Genomic DNA, 21,714 nt, shown 5'->3' with positions numbered 1-21,714 from the left:
ATCCACATCCATTAAACATCACCTCGCTGACACCTTGGGGTATTGTCTATTCCCTCATATGCCCATGCCCATTTGAAGTATTGCTCGACCTTACAAGGCTGTTTGTAGAGATTACTTAGTTCAGGGGTCAGCAAAACCCCTGTGATCAGAAGGGCCCAGAAATATTTAAGTGTATGTCTTTTGCACTTGGCTCTGGCTGGTGGATCTTGGGGTTGCAAAAAACAAACAAACCCCAAAGTAGATACCACAAGCCAAAAGTCTGCCCACACCTTAATTAGATAATGTACGTGAAGCAGTCTGAATACTCGGAGTTGTGGTATATAGAATGTTAAGTCTTCTTTATCCTAACTAGATGAGGCAGGCAGAGATGGATGCTTTTTTCCTGATTCCAATTAGCTTCCTATATGCAACTGGTACTTAATCCTTGGTGAAATCTATGCTTCCCCAGACTTTCGTTATTCCCCAAACTACACATTTTGCGGGCCAAACACCAAATAAGACTTGCCCAGTTTCCATGAGGCTGGTACCATAAAACAAAAGGTTCTGGTACATATAATAATAATAATAATGGAGTTTAGCCAGCGTAGGGTTTCCATGATGCTCCCACATTATATTAACAACATCTGCACATTAAGCAGTGCCCTCAAGCTCCAGTTTGAAGGGCATCCTGCAACAGGATTCACTGACTGGATGCTTAACTTTTTGTTCAAAACTTGCCATGACTTCCCACTACCGGATTCAACTCTATAAATTATATTTCCATATGCATCTGACATCTAGAAGCCATGGCAACAGTGTCCATCCTTATTAACTAGTAACAATTTAAATGACCTCATGGAAGTCCATTTTTGTGAAATGGGTCTATTTCACAGAACTGCGATTAACTTTGAAAAATAATATAACTTTATTGATGGTTTCATGCGGTTCACCATCACGGTGTTTTTCCTTAGTTCTGGCAACATAGGTTGTTTGTTTTCTTTTTTTTTTGCAAACAAACAAAACAAATACAACACAGAATACGGAAAGCTACCTGAGTCCCTGATCCGTTTCTCCATAGTCATCAAGGTAAGGAGGAGCATAGAAGCAGCCCTTTGTTTTTCCAGCTAAGAATAGCACTTGACACTCCCGTACTCTGAAAAGATCACACAAAAGATGACGTCCTGGTTAATGGAACTCCGAATGTCTCTTAAATCAATAATCCCACCAGCAATTAGAGGATAAAGTTCATCACAAGCAGAAGAACTGAGCCATTTTCACAGAACCACAGCCTGTGCCTCCTCAATGGGCAACTGCGTGAGATGAGTGCAGAGTGAAGGCGCAGGTCAATTCTGTGTCCAGGGCAGCTGCCTACCAGCTCCATCTGTATACCAACTGAGATCCTATCTGCCTGCGCACTGTCTCGCCAGAGTGGTGCATGCTCTGGTTATCTCCTGCTTGGACTACTACAATGCGATCTACATGGGGCTACCTTTCAAGGTGACATGGAAACTGCAACTAATCCAGAATGCGGCAGCTAGACTGGTGACTGGGAGCGGCCACCAAGACCACATAACAACTGCTAGCAACAACACCTTGAAGATTCCTGGCCCCAGGGAAATTAGACTAGCTTCGACTAGAGCCAGGGCCTTTTCGGCCGTAGCCCCAGCCCGGTGGAACGCTCTCCCCCAAGAGACCAGGGCCCTGCGGGACTTGACATCTTTCCACAGGGCCTGCAAGACGGAGCTGCTCTGCCAGGCCTTTGGGCAGGACACAGTTTGATTTACTTTCCTTTGTATAAAACAAGCCCGAAGGAGGCCCCCAACCTGCTCACAGGTCCTTGTATGATCAGTGGAAACAGTTGGCCCTGTTTCCACAGGGCCAACCATTCTCAATTCCAACCTGATAATTGCCACATGCCTAGATTTTAACTTGTCTGAATTAATTTTAAGATGTATTTTAATTAACTGATGTCTGTTTTTATGCATATTGTGTTGTCTTGATGATGTTAGCTGCTCTGAGCCCGGCCTCGGCAGGGGAGAGCGGGATACAAATAAAAATTTGGTATTAATATTATTATTATTATTATTATTACACCGGTCCTGAAAGACCTACATTGGCTCCCAGTACATTTCTGAGCACAATTCAAAGTGTTGGTGCTGTCCTTTAAAGCCCTTGGCCAAGTATACCTGAAGGAGTGTCTCCACCCCCATCGTTCTGCCTGGACACTGAGGTCCAGCGCAGAGGGCCTTCTGGCAGTTCCCTCACTGTGAGAAGCCAAGTTACAGGGAACCAGGCAGAGGGCCTTCTTGGTAGTGACACCCACCCTGTGGAACGCCCTCCCACCAGATGTCAAGGAAATAAACAACTATCTGACTTTTAGAAGACACCTGAAGGCAGCCCTATTTAGGGAAGTTTTTAATGTTTGATATTTCAATGCTTTTATTATTATTAATTGTAATATTCTGTTGGGAGCCACCCAGAGTGGCTGGGGAAACCCAGGCAGATGGGTGGGATATAATTAATATATTATCTTATTATTATTAAAAACAAATCCTACAACTTAGAGGTGTGACTGTGCATTGGAACTATTCAAGTGCAACCACCCTCTTACCTGAGAAAAATTCCTACTCCAGAGCCACAGATAAACGTATGTGCAGTACAGGCTCCTACGTCTTCTCCTTCCAACTCTGTTTGACAACAGTAGCTCTGAGAACACAGCATGGTCCCACATACAAGGCACAACGTTGGTGCTCTACTTTTATCACCGCCTGACTTTGGACACCTTTGTAAGAAACAAAAAGATGTGACATTTATATTTAATATCATGTTATCGTATCTACTTGGGTAAGTTTCACTGTGGCTATTATAATATACTCTATTTAGTTTATGTCTTGGATCCAAAGAAGGGTGAGTGGAACTTCACTCATGCAATGAGAGTTTCTGACTTCCTTCTCCTGCTTCCTGCTGTAATCACTCCCCCCCCCCCACACACAAAGCTGACCCTTGAGTATGGAAGAGCCTCTGAAGCAGGACAGGATGCAGCAGGGAGGGAGAATGGGAAAAGACTGGAGTTGGGGCACAGGGAGATGCCTTTTGTGAGCAGAAATGCCTTTCTGCTCATGGAGAGGGGAGAAGCTAAGCAGCAATGCACCTCACATAAACCCTGCTTTTCCTGGGCAAGAGAAGAAGATAAAGCACTATTTGATACCTCTTTCACACCAAATCGAGAAACCCCTTTTGCCGATAGAGAGCACATTTGGGCCCAAGCCTATATTTTGAAAGTTTAAAAACTTTAAAAATGTGTTTAGTATTTTTAAGGATACAGAAAGTGAGGAGTTGAACAAAGCATTCATGAAAATTTTAATAAACCTTTCAACTTTTTCCAAAACTTTAAGATCCCCTTCAACTGAAGATGCCAAGGACTGCAAAGGTTACTGAGCTGCAGCCCGCTTTCAGAATTATTTCAATAAAAATCAAGGTGGTCATAAGGAATTGCATAAGACTTACGAAAAGTTAGAAGCTTGATTGATGAGGCTACTGTAATCATCGGGAAGGTCTATTAATTTGTTAGATTCTCGCGGGTAGCTAAAATGAAACGAACCAATAATACACATTAATACATTTCAAACTTTGCTTCAGTATGTAAACAGTTTGATCTATTAACATTTGGATTCACTGTTAAGCTATAATGTAATATTGACTTTTTTAATTATAGAAAGACCTTTAACTACAAGCTTAGTGAGATCAGTTTGGGTGACCCTTGTGTCTAGTGGGTGGGTGGTAAATGCTTTAATGTGGGAGGGGGCAGTGATACAGCTACGCCTGAAGACTATCTTCCCTAGACCCAAGGGTATAAGACAACAAGGGTATAAGACAATCTCCTTCCTGGGCAAGGGGCTTGAGAAGGTGGTGGCTGCCCACATTCAAAAATGCTTGGCAGAAATGAATGACCTGGCCTTATTTCAACCGGGCTTCAATTTAAATCTGTCATTACCTGCATCAGGACAGGCAACAAAAACACTGGAAAGATGTTGATGAGATAGCAAACAGAGGCATGCAGGCTGGGGTGAGGTAGGCAGTAGAAAAGAGCAATAGGAAGGTATGGTAACTATGAGGAAGAGGGAAGCAGCAATGGGATTTATACTTGTCTGCTCATTCAGCTGATGAACTTTTCTGACCATGTTCCCACATTGGTAGTGTTCTTGCAAGGACAGCATCACTGTATGCAATCCCCTTATTCTAGCACGAGAAACTCCATCATGGATTTATACACTCCCTTTTAAGAAAACAGCTAACTAGGCTAAATGGACCTACAATGTAAGAAGCAGGGCAGGGGGGGGATGGGGTATCCACACAGCCTCTGAACAAACTCCAACTAAAGGCCAAAAGGGATGTGATGGAGCCATCGTTTGCAAGTCTGCCCCATTCACAGATAAAACAGGGGTGAGCAGCGTGTCTTACACGCGCCTGAATCTTTCCCTCCTGCTTGTTTTCTCTTACTTACCTTATGGCTTGTCTCTGACCTTGCAGGTATCTTTTTACTTCATCATTATTACACCAGCTATTAATGGAAAGTGGGGAGAAAGGTTAGGGTTCATTCTTGTAGGAGCCAACTGAGAAGTGCATCCTGCATCCAGAAATTCCATTTGCAAAAGGGCATCTCTGGTTCAAACCCGTTGTAATTTAAATACTCTTAATGCTGTGAATGCTGGAGTGCTCTGGTCCATGGGGTCACGAAGAGTTGAACACGACTAAACAACTAAACAACAACAATGCTGTGAAATTTCTCAAAAACAGCTTTCAGCATTCCAACAGCAGCAGCAGATTTCACATGTGGTTTTTTTTGGGGGGGGGATCTACTGTGGTATAGGCTGTCTATTGCAATCCCATCACAAAATCTTGCTGTATGCCACCATTAGAATAATAGCTATCTCCACTCCAGGATCTTGCATTTGGGAACTATACCCCAATGCAATGAGGTAGTACTAATCCTTATAGCTGTGTGATACAAAATACTCATATTTGCCTGTAACAGCACAGAACAATGCAAATGTGTACTGCATGGGTGCAATTGCTGCCCTGCACTATTTTAAATAAGCATGTGTCTGCTGGCACAGTGATTTATAATGTTTAACTATCAGGTTGTCTCCAAATGCACACACTGCTAGTTCTCTCTGTCATCTGATATAAACGCTCTACAAAAAAAGGGAAGCGTTTTTCCACTGTATATTTACCAGTATTTAAATTGAAATAATAAATATCGTTCCTACCTTTCAACCAGCGTATCTGTAATTTTGCTGTTTTCTTGAAAAAGGCAAACGAGGTTGTTTGGCAAAGAGAGATAGCTACATAAATGTTCAAACTGGTTTGCCCCGCTGACTGCAACGAGAGAGAGAAAAAAGGAAGATATATCATGATGATGGTTAGATGAATCAATCACCTGTAAGGAACTCCCCAAACACACATGTACGCATGTGTATAATTTCCAGAGAAGTAGCCATTTTGCAGTCTTTAAGGTTCCACAAAAATAGTTATGTTTTGTGCTGCAATACACTAACATTTAAGAGGGAATAAACTTTCATGGACTAGTTTGCTTCGCTAGATGCTTTTATTTATTTATGTCATAAAACTTATATACTGCTTGGGGGGGGGACTTCAAAGAGATGCATTAAATGGCATCCTGAGTCACAGGTATATACATTGTTGTGATTCAGCGGTTTCATATTGCAGTTTCCTTTTGAAGTTCCCCTTTTCCAGCATTATCACCTTAAGATTGGTTAGAGACTATTCTGTGGTGTTGAAAATTCCCTCCAGTGATTTGTGTAGAGTCTCTGTGCAGAAGCTCACCTGTCTGTCCTACGCAGAATGTGCAAGGGGATTCTTGGTAGAGGATATGTATCACATTGTAAGATGTGCAGGTGAAAGAACCCATATTTCCAATAAGATTAACCGAATTAGTGAAATATAGCAACGACCAAGGGAAAACTAATAGGCCCATATGCAAAGCCCAACTAAAGTCTCCTTGAAATTAATGGGACATAAAATTAGTCATGACAAGCTATTTATTTTAATGGGACTTAAGCACAATTAATGTTCTCTGGATTTGGGCCACTTTAGTTTATATTTAGCTCTTTACACATGGTATGGTAATTCTGCAAGGTTATTGTTTTTCATTTTTGTTCCTTATTTAATGCATATTTTGTTTACAAGCGTAAGCTATCCAAAATTTAATTATCCACTACTGCATTTTCTATAAAATCACATTGCACCTCACTTTCATTTTCAAGACAAATTAGTTATAATATTGAATATACAAAGCTGCAATTCATTCTTTAGTGTTTAAAATTACACTTCACCAGTCATTCACATTATTGCTTCAATGTGGCTAACTAATTAAATACCTTGCAATTCTGGTGGTACTGGAACACCATTTAAATAGTGGAAGAACATAGCAGAGCACCTCAGAAAAGGCATGATCCCAGATTTTATACCTCTCCATAGATGCCATCCAGAGGACATTTCTTTGAAGGCACTAAGAATAAAAACAGATATAGTACTTTTGTGAAATCAATCTTAAAAGTTACACAAAATGCCACAAACATTTAATTGATTTTGTATTTCATCAATTAAGTCCCCAGGCAGGGAAATAAAGGGTGTGATCCAACTGGTGCCCTTGTGCTCACAGAATGACTATTTATCCAGCGGATGCCTTTGCTAATGGGTGAGGAGGGCCCTGTTCTGGAATGTCTCCAAATTCTGTGGAGCTGTTTTAGGGGTGCTGTGGGGTCGAGGCGATAAAGGAATATTATTATTATTTTGCTGATTTTCCTGTATCTTCCATTAGTGAAATCTTTCACTGGGTGAAAAGAGTGCAAGGGCACCAATTGGATTCCACCCCAAATCTTTTGACTTCATTGTTTTTTAAAGTACAGTGGTACCTCAGTTTAAGTTCACAATTGGTTCCAGAAGTCTGTACTTAACCTGAAGCGTACTTAACCTGAAGCGAACTTTCCCATTGAAAGTAATGGAAAGTGGATTAATCCATTCCAGACGGGTCCGCAGAGAACTTAAACTGAAAGTACTCAAACCGAAGCTTACTTAAACCGAGGTATGACTGTAGATTCAAAGTCAAAACACTATTGCCTATTCAGTCCCAGGGCTAACCCCACATCTTTAATAACCCCACAGTAACTAAGGCCCCATCTACATGTAAAGCAGTATCATGTCACTGAGCTAGCCCTGAGCTCATTTGGTAGAACATGATACTCTTAATCTCGGGGTCGTGGGTTTGAGCTCCACATTGGGTTCTTTCAAGCCCTAAACCAGAACACCTGAAAGACTGCCTGCTCATCAGAGCTTATCTGAAATAGTCAGCAGAGAGTTTTCTCTATGTGGCTCCACCTCTGGAGAGTAAGAAATGAGCTTCCACATATATTAAGCTTGGAGAAGGCAAGTACTGTAGAACAATGTGTGGAAAGGCTGCACCAAAAACTATGATTTTACCTTCCTGCATACCGGCCAAGACATTTATGCAAAGCAAGAACTGCTTCTTCTTCACCCGTAGGATTTTCTTGGTCCATGCCATTTTCTTCTGAAAAGTGAACAAAGTAAGTCTAAACTTAATTGTAGTGACCACAGTTGTGGATGCTTCACCAGAGAACTTTGTGCAATTTGAAAACTTGCTAAATCTATATACCGAGAACATAGTAGCATTAACAAAACGTTGCACTGGAGCAATGCTTTTCGTTTCATAAAGCATGACTGCAACTATCACAATATACACCTGCGTCACGGTTAACCATTATTTTGTCCAAGAAGCCATAATTATTTAGTTTCCCTTCATGCACAAATCAGCATAACTTTAAACAGAACACATTACCTGTGGATGAGGTAAGCATTATTTGTACAATATGTGCCATAGTAACAAGGTGGAAGATATGAATATCTCCAGTACCAAGACTAACTCCTGAAAAATCCTGACTGTGTACAGCAGGGAAAGAGAGCACCAAGCACACCTGTAGAAAAGGAGAAAATGTATAAGAGACAGAACGATTGAATTTTCTCATCCATTTCCCATTTACGTCTGCTTAGCCCAATCCTGCAAAGCCATCTTTTCAGCATCCTTACATAAAGCAACAAACAGGGCTGACTTTGAATGTTAACTACTGACCCACTACTTCAGTAAACCAATGGAAAAGTCAGTCATACAAGTCAAGTATTTACTTCCTGTTGCGAGACTCTGACCTGCAACATTTCTTTTCTGCTATAGTTCATAAAAAATATTTTGCTAGACATATTTCCAGTGCACCGGACTTTCTTTCCAAATGTTAAGCTAATGATATATGGCATATGGGATTGCAGCACCGGCAGAATTTATAAAGGTACTTACCAATAAATGAAACATGTCGATATCAAGAATGCAAGCAAGATTCCCACTTTTTTCATTAGGCACCAGCGCTGGATATTGAAAATACAAAATGGTTACTGATGTCAGAATTTTATTATTTGACATTTAATTTCTGAAACTGTAGACTGTTTGCTAACCTATCTGATGGCACCTGAGCTTCAGAGTAGTATCGCTGAGTTTGAAGTAGATTTAGTGGGTGATAATACTCAGAAATCAATGGCTATTACTCAAGTCCCCAGTATTACCTTCGGTGGATGAAACTTTCAAAATATGGACCACGGTTACCACAAAGAAACACTTGGCTATGGACAATAGTGCTTTGTCTCAGGAAGACACTTAGCACCTCTACTTGGAAGACTGTCAGCCAGGTGAGTTAGACACTGTACTTGGCTAGGTGGACTGACGGTCTGATGCAATTTAAATCAGCAACATGCTAATTGAGAGGAAGCCTAACTTGTCAGTTTGCATTTCTTAGTGCAGAAAGTACAGTCATACCTCGGTTTGTGACTGCTTCGGTTTCCGACCACAGCGGACCCGGAAGTGTTTACATCCGGGTTCAGCACGCGCATGGGCAGAAGCGCTCTATTGGTGCTTCGCGCACGCGCAGAAGCGTGCCTCGGGGAGCGCCAGCTCCCCGGAACCAATTGTGGTCGCAAACAGAGGTACCACTGTATTGATCTGGTGTGTAGAGATCTTTCCTATTCTAATTCATTCAAGAGGGTTCTGGAAGCTTCTCTGTGTGAAAGAAATAAGCAGAAGGTTCATGATGTTTGGGTTATTCCTTCAGAGAAGCCGAGTACAGCTGGCTTAAATTGATTTTGTTATCTCTTCTATCAAGGTCATGCTGACTATAAAAGTAGGGCCAAAAGGAGCCTGGGTTTCACTTTCTCTTTCTATCTCTCTCTCTTCTGGTGTGGCGTTCTGTATACAGTCGTGCCTCAACTTACGAATTTAATCCGTTCCAAAGGCACCTTCGTAAATTGAAAAATTCGTAAGTCGAAAAATTCGGTTGTCGAGTCTTTCGTAAGTCGAGGTACCACTGTATAGTGTTAAGCTTTAGACTTCTTATAAGTTATTGTAAGTTTAAGTTAAGTCTGCTGCAACTGGACTTCTTATGGACAGTGCCAATCCTGAATGTATTGGATTTGTGACCATTAAGCTCATTTGCCTTCAGTAGCAGTAAAGCTCTGCTGGATGAAATATAATTGCCTCTGGTCTATTTTGGGGGACTCTTGCAACGAGTTTAAGTTTTTACTCTGCTAACTATACACTGGAATCTGCTCTGGATCAATATTGAGTAGAATTTCATGACATAACTATGGATCCAAAATGTTATTTAAGAACGCACAAGCTTTTCTTCAAGTTTGGTTGTTCTGTCATAATTCTGAAATTGAGAAGAATTACCGTGATCTTGAACTTACATGATAAAAGCCTGCCAAAGTGACCCTGTACTGCCGAGAGTGAAGAAACTGCCCAGTGTGCAGCTGCAAATCTAGTCAACGAAGTAAGGCAGTCATCCTGGAAGAGGACATAACCACAGTTGCAAGCAAGTACGGCAAACAAACGAGCAGACAAAAGCAAACCTCATTCCTTCATGCTGTTTAATGAAAATTAAGCCCCTTGGAAAATTCCTTGCTTTGCTGAATTTGTGGAGGTGAAACCTATTAATAATCTATAATAGGGGGTTATTTTGTAATAGATGGCTATTTTTCCAAAAGTACAGGGGACCCAAAATAAGAGTTAAAGTTATCACTTCACTATCTCTACTTATCCCTCAGTGCTTCAGCCTTAGCTGGTCGGGGCATCGTACCTGTCTGCAAGATAAGTGTCCAAATAATGGTTTCTCTTCATCTGCTAAAATCCGTTCTGTGGAGGGCAAAAATAGTAAATTAAGTGAGAGTAGCAGAACACCTAACTGGATCTTGCTCCCATGAGCATTTTACATTTTAGCATTTTACATTTTAGCAAATAGTAAATTTGTTACCTATTGTTTGTATTGTATATGCACAACTGCCCCAGCACATTATAGGCACACGTAGATCGTCTTCATTGGGGTGAACCTTCAGGCCCACTTTGTATGTTGCAGTGCCAAATGTTTTCAGCATTTCCTTGATGCTTTCAGAATACGGATTCCTTAAATAAGTGAAGAACACATACTATTAACTACAGGTTTAAAGCATGATTTTGAGAAGCTACACGTTGGCTGGAATACATTCCTAGTCTAAAAGGCCAAGCATGCCCCAGACACAGAGTCTGTCCCAGCTAATGTGCCCTTTAGATTATCTGCCATCCTTGTTTATTTGGATTTCATAGTTTAGGAAGGTTTTAAACCATATTTTTCAGAACACCTCTTGCTCACTGTATTCACTTCTGTGAGTAAATACTGCAAAAGTCCATTGATTTGGTGATACTGTTGTGCCGAAAGGGATGAGGATAATTACTTTATAATCTGGAGTAATCTTGGCTATGCTCTTTTTGCTAATTTAGGTTCTTGTTGTTAGGTGGCAATTTTATTGATTTATGTAAAGTAAAACTAAACATCCTTAATGGTAACTTATCCTCAGTTGTTGGACCTAGGTTTCTAACTACCTGAAATCCTTTGCAAAGTATTCTAGAGTGCTTTTATCACTCTCCACTGCACAATATTTAGATTTATTGCAAATCTAAGAATCAGGATTTTGAACTGAGTCTCCTTCTGCATACACACAACATTGGGTGATATCCCATGTCAGTCATACCCAGAATATACCCACTGAAAATAAAATAATCTACTCCGAGTATGACTAACACTGGATATCACCCAGTGTCTGGATGTTTTGCCTTTTTTTTAACCACAGTTGCTCATCCTGAAATAAAAGACAAGTCAAGAAACTCACATCATATCCATTTGGCTTCTGTAAATGTTATGACCACATGCATTTTATAATTAAAAAGGCCAAAATGTGTATATTTTGTCTTGTAGTTTATAAGAGAGTTATTACATGCCCCTGGCCTGCAAGTGCTGAACAAACTGTATTTAAATTGGTAGCAGGACAATTTGAAGTTCATTATTAATAAACAGATACATACTTTGGTTGGAACTCTGGTCTAAACCCTTCAGGTAGTTGCAGTTCATCCATTTTTTCTGAGCTACTACAAGAGGGTTTACCTGAAAGGTAAGCAAATGATACATTATTTTTCTGGCATGTTAATACTATTGTTCATGATGTCTGCAATCTACAAACTGTAGAAAAAAGCACTCTTAACATCAGAACAGTCTCATTGCCAATTAGATACCCAAAAGGAAAAATCCCCTGAATCTGAACAGCAAACACACTATTTCTCACCACCTTTTCCTGAGAAGTGTGATAGTGTAAGCAGAATTCACTTACTAGCACTTTCCTGATCTCGAAGCATACACAATGCTTTGATTTGCTGAGATATTGTTCTTATCCACTGAGCAAGATTTTGTTGACTTGAAAAATCTAACCTGTCAAGAACAAAATATACATTTTTAAAGTCATATTTTTACATAAACAATACAACAGTCCCCCAAGTTCGACATCAGGAATGCAGGCCTTGTGCAGTATTCCTATACGAGCAGAGCATTCCCACGGGTGATTTCTTCACCAATTCAAGAACTCTGGGACAGGGAGAGGCAATGCACTTCCATTCCATTGCTTCCCAAAGCCAGTTTCCTGAATTGTTTTTCTATCATGCTCTTGCATAACTCTTCTAGAGGATGAACAAGAGACAGAATGCTAAGACCCAGCAATGCAACCAGTGGTAGGAAATCAATGGTCTGAAACCAAGCACTATGAGGAACAGTTGATGGAATTGGGTATTTTTTTAGCCTGGAGAAGAGATTGAGCAAGCTTCTTTTCTCTTGCTCCGGAGGGTAGGACCTGAGCCAGTGGAGGAATTAAGTTACAAGAAATGAGATTCGGACTAAACATCAGGAAGAACTTTCTGATGGTAAGAGCTGCTTGGCAGTGCAACAGACTCCCTCGGGAAGTTGTGGACTTTCCTTCCTTGGAGGTTTTTAAGCACAGGTTGGCTGGCCATCAGCCATGGGTGCTTTAGCTGACATTCCTGCATTGGAGAGGGTTGGACAAGAAGACCCTTCGGGTCCCTTCCAACTACGATTCTGTGAAATGACCAAAGACACTCAAGGCTTTCATATACCAGTATAAATTAATACTAGCATTTATAAATATCTTGGGTTGGATCTATAGTCGCATGGAGCAGAACTCTGCTAAATGGATGCTTCCATGGACAGAAGACAGAGAGAGGTTGATTTTTGCCAATTCCCCCTTTGCCCTGAAGACCCCCATGCTTCCTGCAGATGTGTCCCATACTATGGAACAAGATGGAAAGTGGTGTAGGAAAGGGAATAGCAAAAATAAAATAGAATGCTTCTCTCCTTTCTCCAGTGGGTGTATCTGCTAGATCCAAGTCACAGCAGGTCTGAATCCAATCCATTTTGTTTTTTCTCTGAACCACCACTACTAGTTGTTAAACAGGTTGTAGCTCAGACTTGGAGGCAGCAAACACAATGGATTACTATCAGAAATCAAATGGATTATGTTAAGAACTGTTTCCTCAGGAGACTTAGTCTCAATTTCTCCAAAAGTATTTGACATTTCCTGTGGCCATAATGCAGAAGCCAGCATTCAACAGAAGAAGAAAAACAACTATGTCACGAGGATTAGAGGTTCGAGTGTGACGGATTCTACTCTGGCACAGCAAATCTTTTAATGCAGCTCTCTGACCTATTAAGCATATGATTACTGATGTTTACCTATCAGCACTAAGGTTTTGCCACGTGCGACTTTGCTTTGCCAATCTTTTCCAGCTGTTGCTAGGGCAAACCAAAACAAGCTGAAAGCACAACTTTTACAACAGAGCACCAGTGATACGTTAGGACTACGTATGTTAAGAGATATCCCAGTAAGCTGTGACAACATGAAGCATTAATGTTGCCCTTAATGTACAACATTTTTAAAACATGAAGATAAAATGCTTTTAAAATAAAATAGGCTTCTAAATATATATGGTTGTATCCCAATGCTGTGTGAAGGGAGTTGTGCTAATGCAATCGGACTTCTCCCTCTCCTCCCTGCTGCAGTCCCTGTGTGTTGCCAGGATCTGCTTCACAGCCTTCCCCAACCCTCTGGGGCAGGTTTTAGGAGTGCATGGGGTGGGGAATCCTGGGGAGAGGAAAGGAAGGGGAAGTCCAGTTGTGGGAGCAGAAGTATTCTGCTGGCACCACCGATACAACTTCATGGCTTAATAGTTCTGACAATTGTAGCAGCACTTCATCATAAAACTCTTGAACTGGAATTTGTCAGCAGGCTTCAGTCTACCCATCTAGTCTGCAATCAATGCAGTCTGTTTTCTCCCACTACACATGTTAAAATGTAACACAGCCCAGAAGGCAACAAGTTAAAAATACAAGGCTACTACAACATAGACAAAAATAATAAAACAGGCACCAACACCAAATGGCTTTGCTGTTTACATATTACTGTATCTTTATACCTGTGTATACATATGCATATACATTAATACACATACATTTCTATACCTATCTGCAAATTCCCTTGTAACTATACTCCTCAAAGGAGAGTAAGATTGCCAGGATGATTGGCCTAGGATTGTTAAGACACCCTGAATGATTTCAAGACTACTAAGCATTTCATAACCACACAAAAATCTTTAATAGGCTGTGATGTCAAATTGAGAATACCTGGCGTTTTCCCAACATTAAAGAGAACACAGCACACACCCAGCATCTATCACTCTCTGGAGTTGCATCCAATTTGTGCCCTTGCACCAGATCTTTTGAACAAACAAGCAGCATCCACTAACAGAGGTGATTTTTGCCTCTATTACGGCGCCCCCCCCCGTTTCCTGCAGCTCTTGGGACCGATCCTCCAAATAAGTTCTGGGTGCCCCCCCCATCCTTCAGGAAAGAAGTACTAGTGTTTTTTCCCCCATCAAACCAACGGTGTAGCTAAGAAAGGGTAACTGACCTGTTAAATAAACTCCTTGGGGGAGGAAGTAGAGGGATGACCGTGTTGCTTAAACATTCACAAAGGGGACAAAGGAATTCACCATTTTCTACATCGTAACTTGTGTGCACACGTAATCTTTGTTGTCGCCTTTGCTCTTTTGCTTGTACGGCGTCAAAATACCTTTGGAGAGCAGCATAAGTTAAAGCTTTGCAGAATGAATTCCACAAGATGCTACTGAACTTTGCTGCCTTCATCAACACAAAAGACATCTTCTCCAGTGTGTGAAGTGCTTGTTAAAAGGTTTGCAGTACTGGCCAGTCAAATGCAGCATACAGAACCTCTCAATTATGGGACACTTCAATACAAGAATAGTATCACCTGCAGTAAGCATGTCTCAAAATGGGAATTCACTGTGAAGAAACATTTCCATTTGGGCACGTCTTTAGAAATAAGCTCAATGGCCAAGGTCAAAAACAACTGGGCATACATAACCTAACATTAGTATATGCTTGGGGCGTGCATGCATACTTGGGAAGAATGATGATAAAACACATGAGTTTCCTTTCACCAAGGTTAGAGGAATAAAGGAAATAGTGAGACACGGAGTGCAAATGTTCTTTACCTAATTTAATTTTTCTTAGGCAAGACTGCAGCAGTTCAATTTATTTCGGGCTAATGTTGCAGCATTTTTTTTAAAAAAAGATGTAGTGTTCTCTCAGCCATAGTTTACATTTGTCTTCAAAATGTTAAAATATACAGAAAGAGACAAAATATAATTTATTACAGAAACGTTTTGTAAGAAGGAAGTTTAAACATTCTTCTGGTGTAGGGGTGGTTATAGGTAAAATGCTTTTATTTGCTCTAGGATTGGCCAGTCACTGTCCTTTTCTTCCCTTCATCCAATTCTTGCTCCTAAGCTTCGTTCCTGTTAGAGATTTGCTACAAAGTAAAACCACTGCCTCAAAATTCTTCTCTGCCCCATTAACAGGTAGGCAGTCTGCTGCCCAAAGTGACCCTAATCTTCACCTGACCTTCTGATCAGTCTGCAGATATGCACTATATGTAGAGCCAAAACATTACAAGGCCTGTAACATGCAGCCACGGACTCTGGAAGATGATCAAAAGGGGGATCACTTCTCAGGCAGGGACATAATGAATTACTTGAGTGGCTGTACATGAATACTTAGCCAACTGCATCAGACCACAGAGAAAAACTGGGTGCTAAATTGACATCTCTTAAATGTTTAAATGAAAGTTACCTTTGCCAGCAGTGGGCATGCATAATGTGTCCACAGCTACCAGTGTATGTTCCACATGACAGGTCCGGGTGCATGAACAATGGATCATATTTTTCTGCGTGTAAAGACATTTTAAGAAAAACATTAGAAGGAAAAACTGCAAATTTTACTCACATCGATTTTGAAAATACTTTTAAATTATTAAGGAATTAACATCTTAAATCAAATAATTATTTACAATTTACTTCCCATGTAGCTCATGACTAATATACATGAACTAGTCTCAGCCACTGGGAAAATCCTGGTAGCCCAAGGCCTATGTATTAAGCTAGAACCAGGGTAATTTTAAATATTTGATGATGGTGATATTTATTTACACCCTGCCTTTTCCCCTGATGTGGCTCAAGGTGGCTTACAGATAAAAGCAAGAATCACTAAAAGCATAGAAAAAACATCCATTAAAAACAATTAAACATTAATAGAATTAAAACTATATAAATACATACGGGGAACAGAATCTTCCTAGTTATTATTCAAATCTAGGAGACCTACCGAAATCGCACACAACGACAAAGATGGCTATTCATATTGCCTCTACTTACCAGGATCTGGAATCACTTTACTTCTGTTTTTAGACAAGACTGCCGATCTTTGAACAAATGCTGCCAGCACCATGGCTCTGTTATCCACCTTAACCTCCTGTTCTTCTTGGCATAAGATGCAGGTAACAACTTGCCTCTGTGCAGTCACTTTAGTTTGCTCAGGACCCAAAGCTGTAAGCTTGGTATCTGAAACTGAAGGACTAGAATCAAATGATATTAGTAAGTATTTCACTGGAATGTTTTCCAAACTAAGGCAATAGTTCAGTTCATCTTATGCAGCTACCAATGCAAACATTTTAATTTGGATATGGTGCAGCATATGCCTTAAGAAAACTTTAAGAAGAGTCCTATTTTTAAAATAAATAAATCTAAGGAGCTCCCCATAGCATCACAGTTAAAAGCAGCACTTTTGAAAGTGTTTAGATGTGCCAGAATTCAAAGCACAAAGCATACACAAGCGCATCCCATATTATTTTGGTAGAAGTCATTGCGGATGTTTAAGGGCTCCCTCCTCTCCTGTCCTTCTCCCAGCAGCATCCTCCACAGGATTGGAAACTCTTCTGTTTGCACAATGACACTCTTAGGATCCAAGCTTAAGAAATTATAAACACAGGCTTGAGTGAAAATGCCGTTGCACAATGGTAAAGTGAAGTGTCTATTACAAAGGGAGAGACACTGCTTGTCACTTTCATCTTACCTATTATCATGCACTCTGGAGGTAGAAGTTTCAAGTTCATCCAAAGTCTGCTGGAAGAGCTCTTTGTTCTCATCAATGAAGTGTCGCTGCATCTCAGACATCTGTGCCATGATCTTCTCTCTTCGCAGCCTGGCAATCTCAGCTTTTCTCTTTCTCTCAGCCTTTTCTTTATCTCGTGTGCTCTACAAAGTTGTTGCGTTAACAAACACAGCTGATTTTAACTGATCTTCGTTTATGCATGGATTGCACAATTTACGAGTGTCTTGACGTAAAAAAAAAACCCCACACAAAATAAACCAAATTTTCTGTACTTGCCCCACACCTGACGTCAAATATTATGCCAGCTGTGGGATACGTGGATGTGGTTTATGAGAAATGGCCCCATGAGCCAAACATGTATCTGTGCCAGGCCTAACTAGCAGTTACAGTTGCCAGGGTGGTGGTGTTCATCTGACCCCATTGCGTGTGTTGCTTCTGCTTATCAGGAGGTGTAGGGCCAAGGCAGTGGCAAGGTTGGTGTGGTGCTAATGCACCAGGAGCATCGGAATGGCTCCACTGGTGCGTATACACCAAGCTGACCTTTCTCTCCCTCTTTCCCTTCTGCTAGGCAACAGCTGCCCCACTGACTGTTGTTGTTGTTTAGTCGTTTAGTCGTGTCCGACTCTTCGTGACCCCATGGACCATAGCACGCCAGGCACTCCTGTCTTGCGCTGCCTCCCGCAGTTTGGTCAAACTCCTGTTGGTAGCTTCGAGAACACTGTCCAACCATCTTGTCCTCTGACGTCCCCTTCTCCTAGTGCCCTCAATCTTTCCCAACATCAGGGTCTTTTCCAAGGATTCTTCTCTTCTCATGAGGTGGCCAAAGTATTGGAGCCTCAGCTTCACGATCTGTCCTTCCAGGGAGCACTCAGGGCTGATTTCCTTAAGAATGGATAGGTTTGATCTTCTTGCAGTCCATGGGACTCTCAAGAGTCTCCTCCAGCACCATAATTCAAAAGCATCAATTCTTCGGCGATCAGCCTTCTTTATGGTCCAGCTCTCACTTCCATACATCACTACTGGGAAAACCATAGCTTTAACTATACGGACCTTTGTCGGCAAGGTGATGTCTCTGCTTTTTAAGATGCTGTCTAGGTTTGTCATTGCTTTTCTCCCAAGAAGCAGGCGTCTTTTAATTTCGTGACTGCTGTCACCATCTGCAGTGATCAAGGAGCCCAAGAAGGTAAAATCTCTCACTGCCTCCATTTCTTCCCCTTCTATTTGCCAGGAGGTGATGGGACCAGTGGCCATGATCTTGGTTTTTTTGATGTTGAGCTTCAGACCATATTTTGCGCTCTCCTCTTTCACCCTCATTAAAAGGTTCTTTAATTCCTCCTCGCTTTCTGCCATCAAGGTTGTGTCATCTGCATATCTGAGGTTGTTGATATTTCTTCCGGCAATCTTAATTCCGGCTTGGGATTCATCTAGTCCAGCCTTTCGCATGATGAATTCTGCATATAAGTTAAATAAGCAGGGAGACAATATACAACCTTGTCGTACTCCTTTCCCAATTTTGAACCACTCAGTTGTTCCATATCCAGTTCTAACTGTAGCTTCTTGTCCCACATAGAGATTTCTCAGGAGACAGATGAGGTGATCAGGCACTCCCATTTCTTTAAGAACTTGCCATAGTTTGCTGTGGTCGACACAGTCAAAGGCTTTTGCATAGTCAATGAAGCAGAAGTAGACGTTTTTCTGGAACTCTCTAGCTTTCTCCATAATCCAGCGCATGTTTGCTATTTGGTCTCTGGTTCCTCTGCCCTTTCGAAATCCAGCTTGCACTTCTGGGAGTTCTTGGTCCACATACTGCCTAAGCCTGCCTTGTAGAATTTTAAGCATAACCTTGCTAGCGTGTGAAATGAGCGCAATTGTGCGGTAGTTGGAGCATTCTTTGGCACTGCCCTTCTTTGGAATTGGGATGTAGACTGATCTTCTCCAATCCTCTGGCCATTGCTGAGTTTTCCAAACTTGCTGGCATATTGGGTGTAGCACCTTAACAGCATCATCTTTTAAAATTTTAAATAGTTCAGCTGGAATATCATCACTTCCACTGGCCTTGTTATTAGCAGTGCTTTCTAAGGCCCATTTGACTTCACTCTCCAAGATGTCTGGCTCAAGGTCAGCAACCACACTACCTGGGGTGTACGAAACCTCCATGTCTTTCTGGTATAATTCCTCTGTGTATTCTTGCCACCTCTTCTTGATGTCTTCTGCTTCTGTTAGGTCCTTACCACTTTTGTCCTTGATTATGGTAATCTTTGTACGAAATGTTCCTTTCATATCTCCAATTTTCTTGAACAGATCTCTGGTTTTCCCCATTCTATTGTTTTCCTCTATTTCTTTGCATTGCTCATTTAAGAAGACCCTCTTGTCTCTCCTTGCTGTTTTTTGGAAATCTGCATTCAGTTTCCTGTATCTTTCCCTATCTCCCTTGCATTTTGCTTGCCTCCTCTCCTCCACTATTTGTAAGGCCTCGTTGGACAGCCATTTTGCTTTCTTGCATTTCCTTTTCCTTGGGATGGTTTTCGTTGCTGCCTCCTGTATAATGTTACGAGCCTCCATCCATAGTTCTTCAGGCACTCTGTCCACCAAATCTAAATCCTTAAACCTGTTCCTCACTTCCACTGTGTATTCATAAGGGATTTGATTCAGATTGTATCTTACTGGCCCAGTGGTTTTTCCTACTCTCTTCAGTTTAAGCTGGAATTTTGCTATAAGAAGCTGATGATCTGAGTTACAGTCAGCTCCAGGTCTTGTTTTTGCTGATTGTATAGAGCTTCTCCATCTTTGGCTGCAGAGAATATAATCAATCTGATTTCGATGCTGCCCATTTGGTGATATCCATGTGTAGAGTCGTCTCTTGTGTTGTTGGAAGAGAGTGTTTGTGATGACCAGCTTGTTCTCTTGACAGAACTCTATTAGCCTTTGCCCTGCTTCATTTTGAACTCCAAGGCCAAACTTGCCAGTTGTTCCTTTTATCTCTTGATTCCCTACTTTAGCATTCCAATCCCCTGTAATGAGAAGAACATCCTTCTTTGGTGTCATTTCTAGAAGGTGTTGTAGGTCTTCATAGAATTGGTCAATTTCACTTTCTTCAGCTCCGGTAGTTGGTGCATAAACTTGGATTACTGTGATGTTAAAAGGTCTGCCTTGGATTCGTATCGAGATCATTCTGTCATTTTTGAGACTGCATCCCATTACAGCTTTTGCCACTCTTTTGTTGACTATGAGGGCCACTCCATTTCTACTACAGGATTCTTGCCCACAGTAGTAGATATGATAGTCACCCGAACTGAATTTGCCCATTCCCTTCCATTTTAGTTCACTGATGCCCAGGATGTCGATATTTATTCTTGTCATCTCATTTTTGACCACATCCAGCTTACCTCCATTCATGGTTCTTACATTCCAGGTTCCTATGCAATATTTTTCTTTACAGCATCGGACTTTCCTTTCGCTTCCAGGCATATCCGCAACTGAGCGTCCTTTCGGCTTTGGCCCAGCCGCTTCATCAGCTCTGAATCTACTTGTACTTGTCCTCCGCTCTTCCTCAGTAGCATGTTGGACGCCTTCCGACCTGAGGGGCTCATCTTCCAGCGTCATAACTTTTATATGCCTGTTGTCTTTGTCCATGGAGTTTTCTTGGCAGGGATACTGGAGTGGCTTGCCAGTTCCTTCTCCAGATGGATCACGTTTAGTCAAAACTCTCCACTATGACCTGTCCATCTTGGGTGGCCCTGCATGGCATAGCTCATAGCTTCTCTGAGTTATTCAAGCCCCTTCGCCACGACAAGGCATTGATCCATGAAGGGGCCCCACTGACTACTACTGCCAATTAGGCCCTTAGAGCACAGGTTCCCCATCAACATGAGTAACAAACTCCCCCCCCCCCAAAAAAATCCCCTAAATCTGCCATTAAGATATAAGTGTATATAATGAATGCTCACTACTAGGTTAAGTACTCAATGGTTTTGTTTTTACCTCTTCCATAATATTTCCCTCTGTCTCCGATACAGGACTTGCAGAAGATCTCTCTCTGAGCTTCTTAACAGCATTAAAAGTCTGGAACAAGGAAGTTTATATTGTTGGCTATTTAAATACTGTAACATCCCTCTGCTACCATAAAGATGTAGAAAAAATGGAGCACAATTTACCTTTAGTATCCATCTGATCATATCCTTGTGGACTTCCAGATGTGGTGCATTTTGCAAAGTTTCTAGCATTGCTAATATACTTGGCGAATTGCGGGGTGTCTCACCAGGCCCTGTTTCAAACAAGGGTAAGAGGAAACAACAACAACTTACTATACACATTGGCTCTATTTGTTTGGATCCATCGTGTTAGCTTAAAATCAGTATAGCAGAACTGTATTTACTTACAAGATACATGTTGCTTTAAAATTCTATGCCAGGAAAGTGGTGCATTTCACCTTCATTCAAGCTCCCCCCCCCACTGAATTGCAAAATGTATCAATAGTTTAAATTATTATTAGACCATTTCAAACATTACACAGAGGCAAATGTACCTTTTACACAGGGAGCCACAGACAATCTGTTCCCTGATTTATGTGCCTGAGTCAAATATTGTGACATATTTATCACAAGCAAACAAAAAATAGTTTTCCTTATTAAAAATCAACAGTGTGTAAAGCACCCCTTGGGCAAAAAGACAAAGGGGTGTATCCAAATTTCTCCATCTGTGAGCAGAATGGATTTCCTCTCCTCTTACACAATGGGACTTCACCTTCCTTCGCCTC

General features: G+C 41.2%; 1 protein-coding gene across 2 annotated transcripts in view; it reads right to left on the bottom strand.

The window, feature by feature from the left end:
• UBR2 (ubiquitin protein ligase E3 component n-recognin 2) overlaps nucleotides 1-21,714 on the bottom strand; it is a 61,110-nt gene that overhangs the window by 2,551 nt on the left and 36,845 nt on the right. For both annotated transcript variants that reach the window (XM_060273037.1, XM_060273036.1), the window contains exons 27-46: nucleotides 21,113-21,222; nucleotides 20,940-21,020; nucleotides 16,920-17,101; nucleotides 16,223-16,422; nucleotides 15,642-15,735; nucleotides 14,401-14,562; nucleotides 11,758-11,855; nucleotides 11,456-11,534; nucleotides 10,371-10,519; nucleotides 10,197-10,252; nucleotides 9,808-9,904; nucleotides 8,369-8,436; nucleotides 7,859-7,994; nucleotides 7,483-7,570; nucleotides 6,381-6,511; nucleotides 5,250-5,358; nucleotides 4,484-4,540; nucleotides 3,487-3,564; nucleotides 2,591-2,761; nucleotides 1,031-1,132 (exon numbers count right to left, since the gene is read on the bottom strand). In XM_060273037.1, the coding sequence (XP_060129020.1) occupies nucleotides 1,031-1,132; nucleotides 2,591-2,761; nucleotides 3,487-3,564; nucleotides 4,484-4,540; nucleotides 5,250-5,358; nucleotides 6,381-6,511; nucleotides 7,483-7,570; nucleotides 7,859-7,994; nucleotides 8,369-8,436; nucleotides 9,808-9,904; nucleotides 10,197-10,252; nucleotides 10,371-10,519; nucleotides 11,456-11,534; nucleotides 11,758-11,855; nucleotides 14,401-14,562; nucleotides 15,642-15,735; nucleotides 16,223-16,422; nucleotides 16,920-17,101; nucleotides 20,940-21,020; nucleotides 21,113-21,222 (2,248 nt within the window). The remainder of the gene's footprint in view (nucleotides 1-1,030; nucleotides 1,133-2,590; nucleotides 2,762-3,486; nucleotides 3,565-4,483; nucleotides 4,541-5,249; nucleotides 5,359-6,380; nucleotides 6,512-7,482; nucleotides 7,571-7,858; nucleotides 7,995-8,368; nucleotides 8,437-9,807; nucleotides 9,905-10,196; nucleotides 10,253-10,370; nucleotides 10,520-11,455; nucleotides 11,535-11,757; nucleotides 11,856-14,400; nucleotides 14,563-15,641; nucleotides 15,736-16,222; nucleotides 16,423-16,919; nucleotides 17,102-20,939; nucleotides 21,021-21,112; nucleotides 21,223-21,714) is intronic.

Source organism: Zootoca vivipara, chromosome 3 (genome assembly GCF_963506605.1).
Source record: "Zootoca vivipara chromosome 3, rZooViv1.1, whole genome shotgun sequence".
NCBI lineage: Eukaryota > Metazoa > Chordata > Lepidosauria > Squamata > Lacertidae > Zootoca > Zootoca vivipara.
The sequence above is the reverse complement of the archived record's forward strand: the minus strand, read 5'-3'. Positions and strand labels throughout refer to the sequence as shown.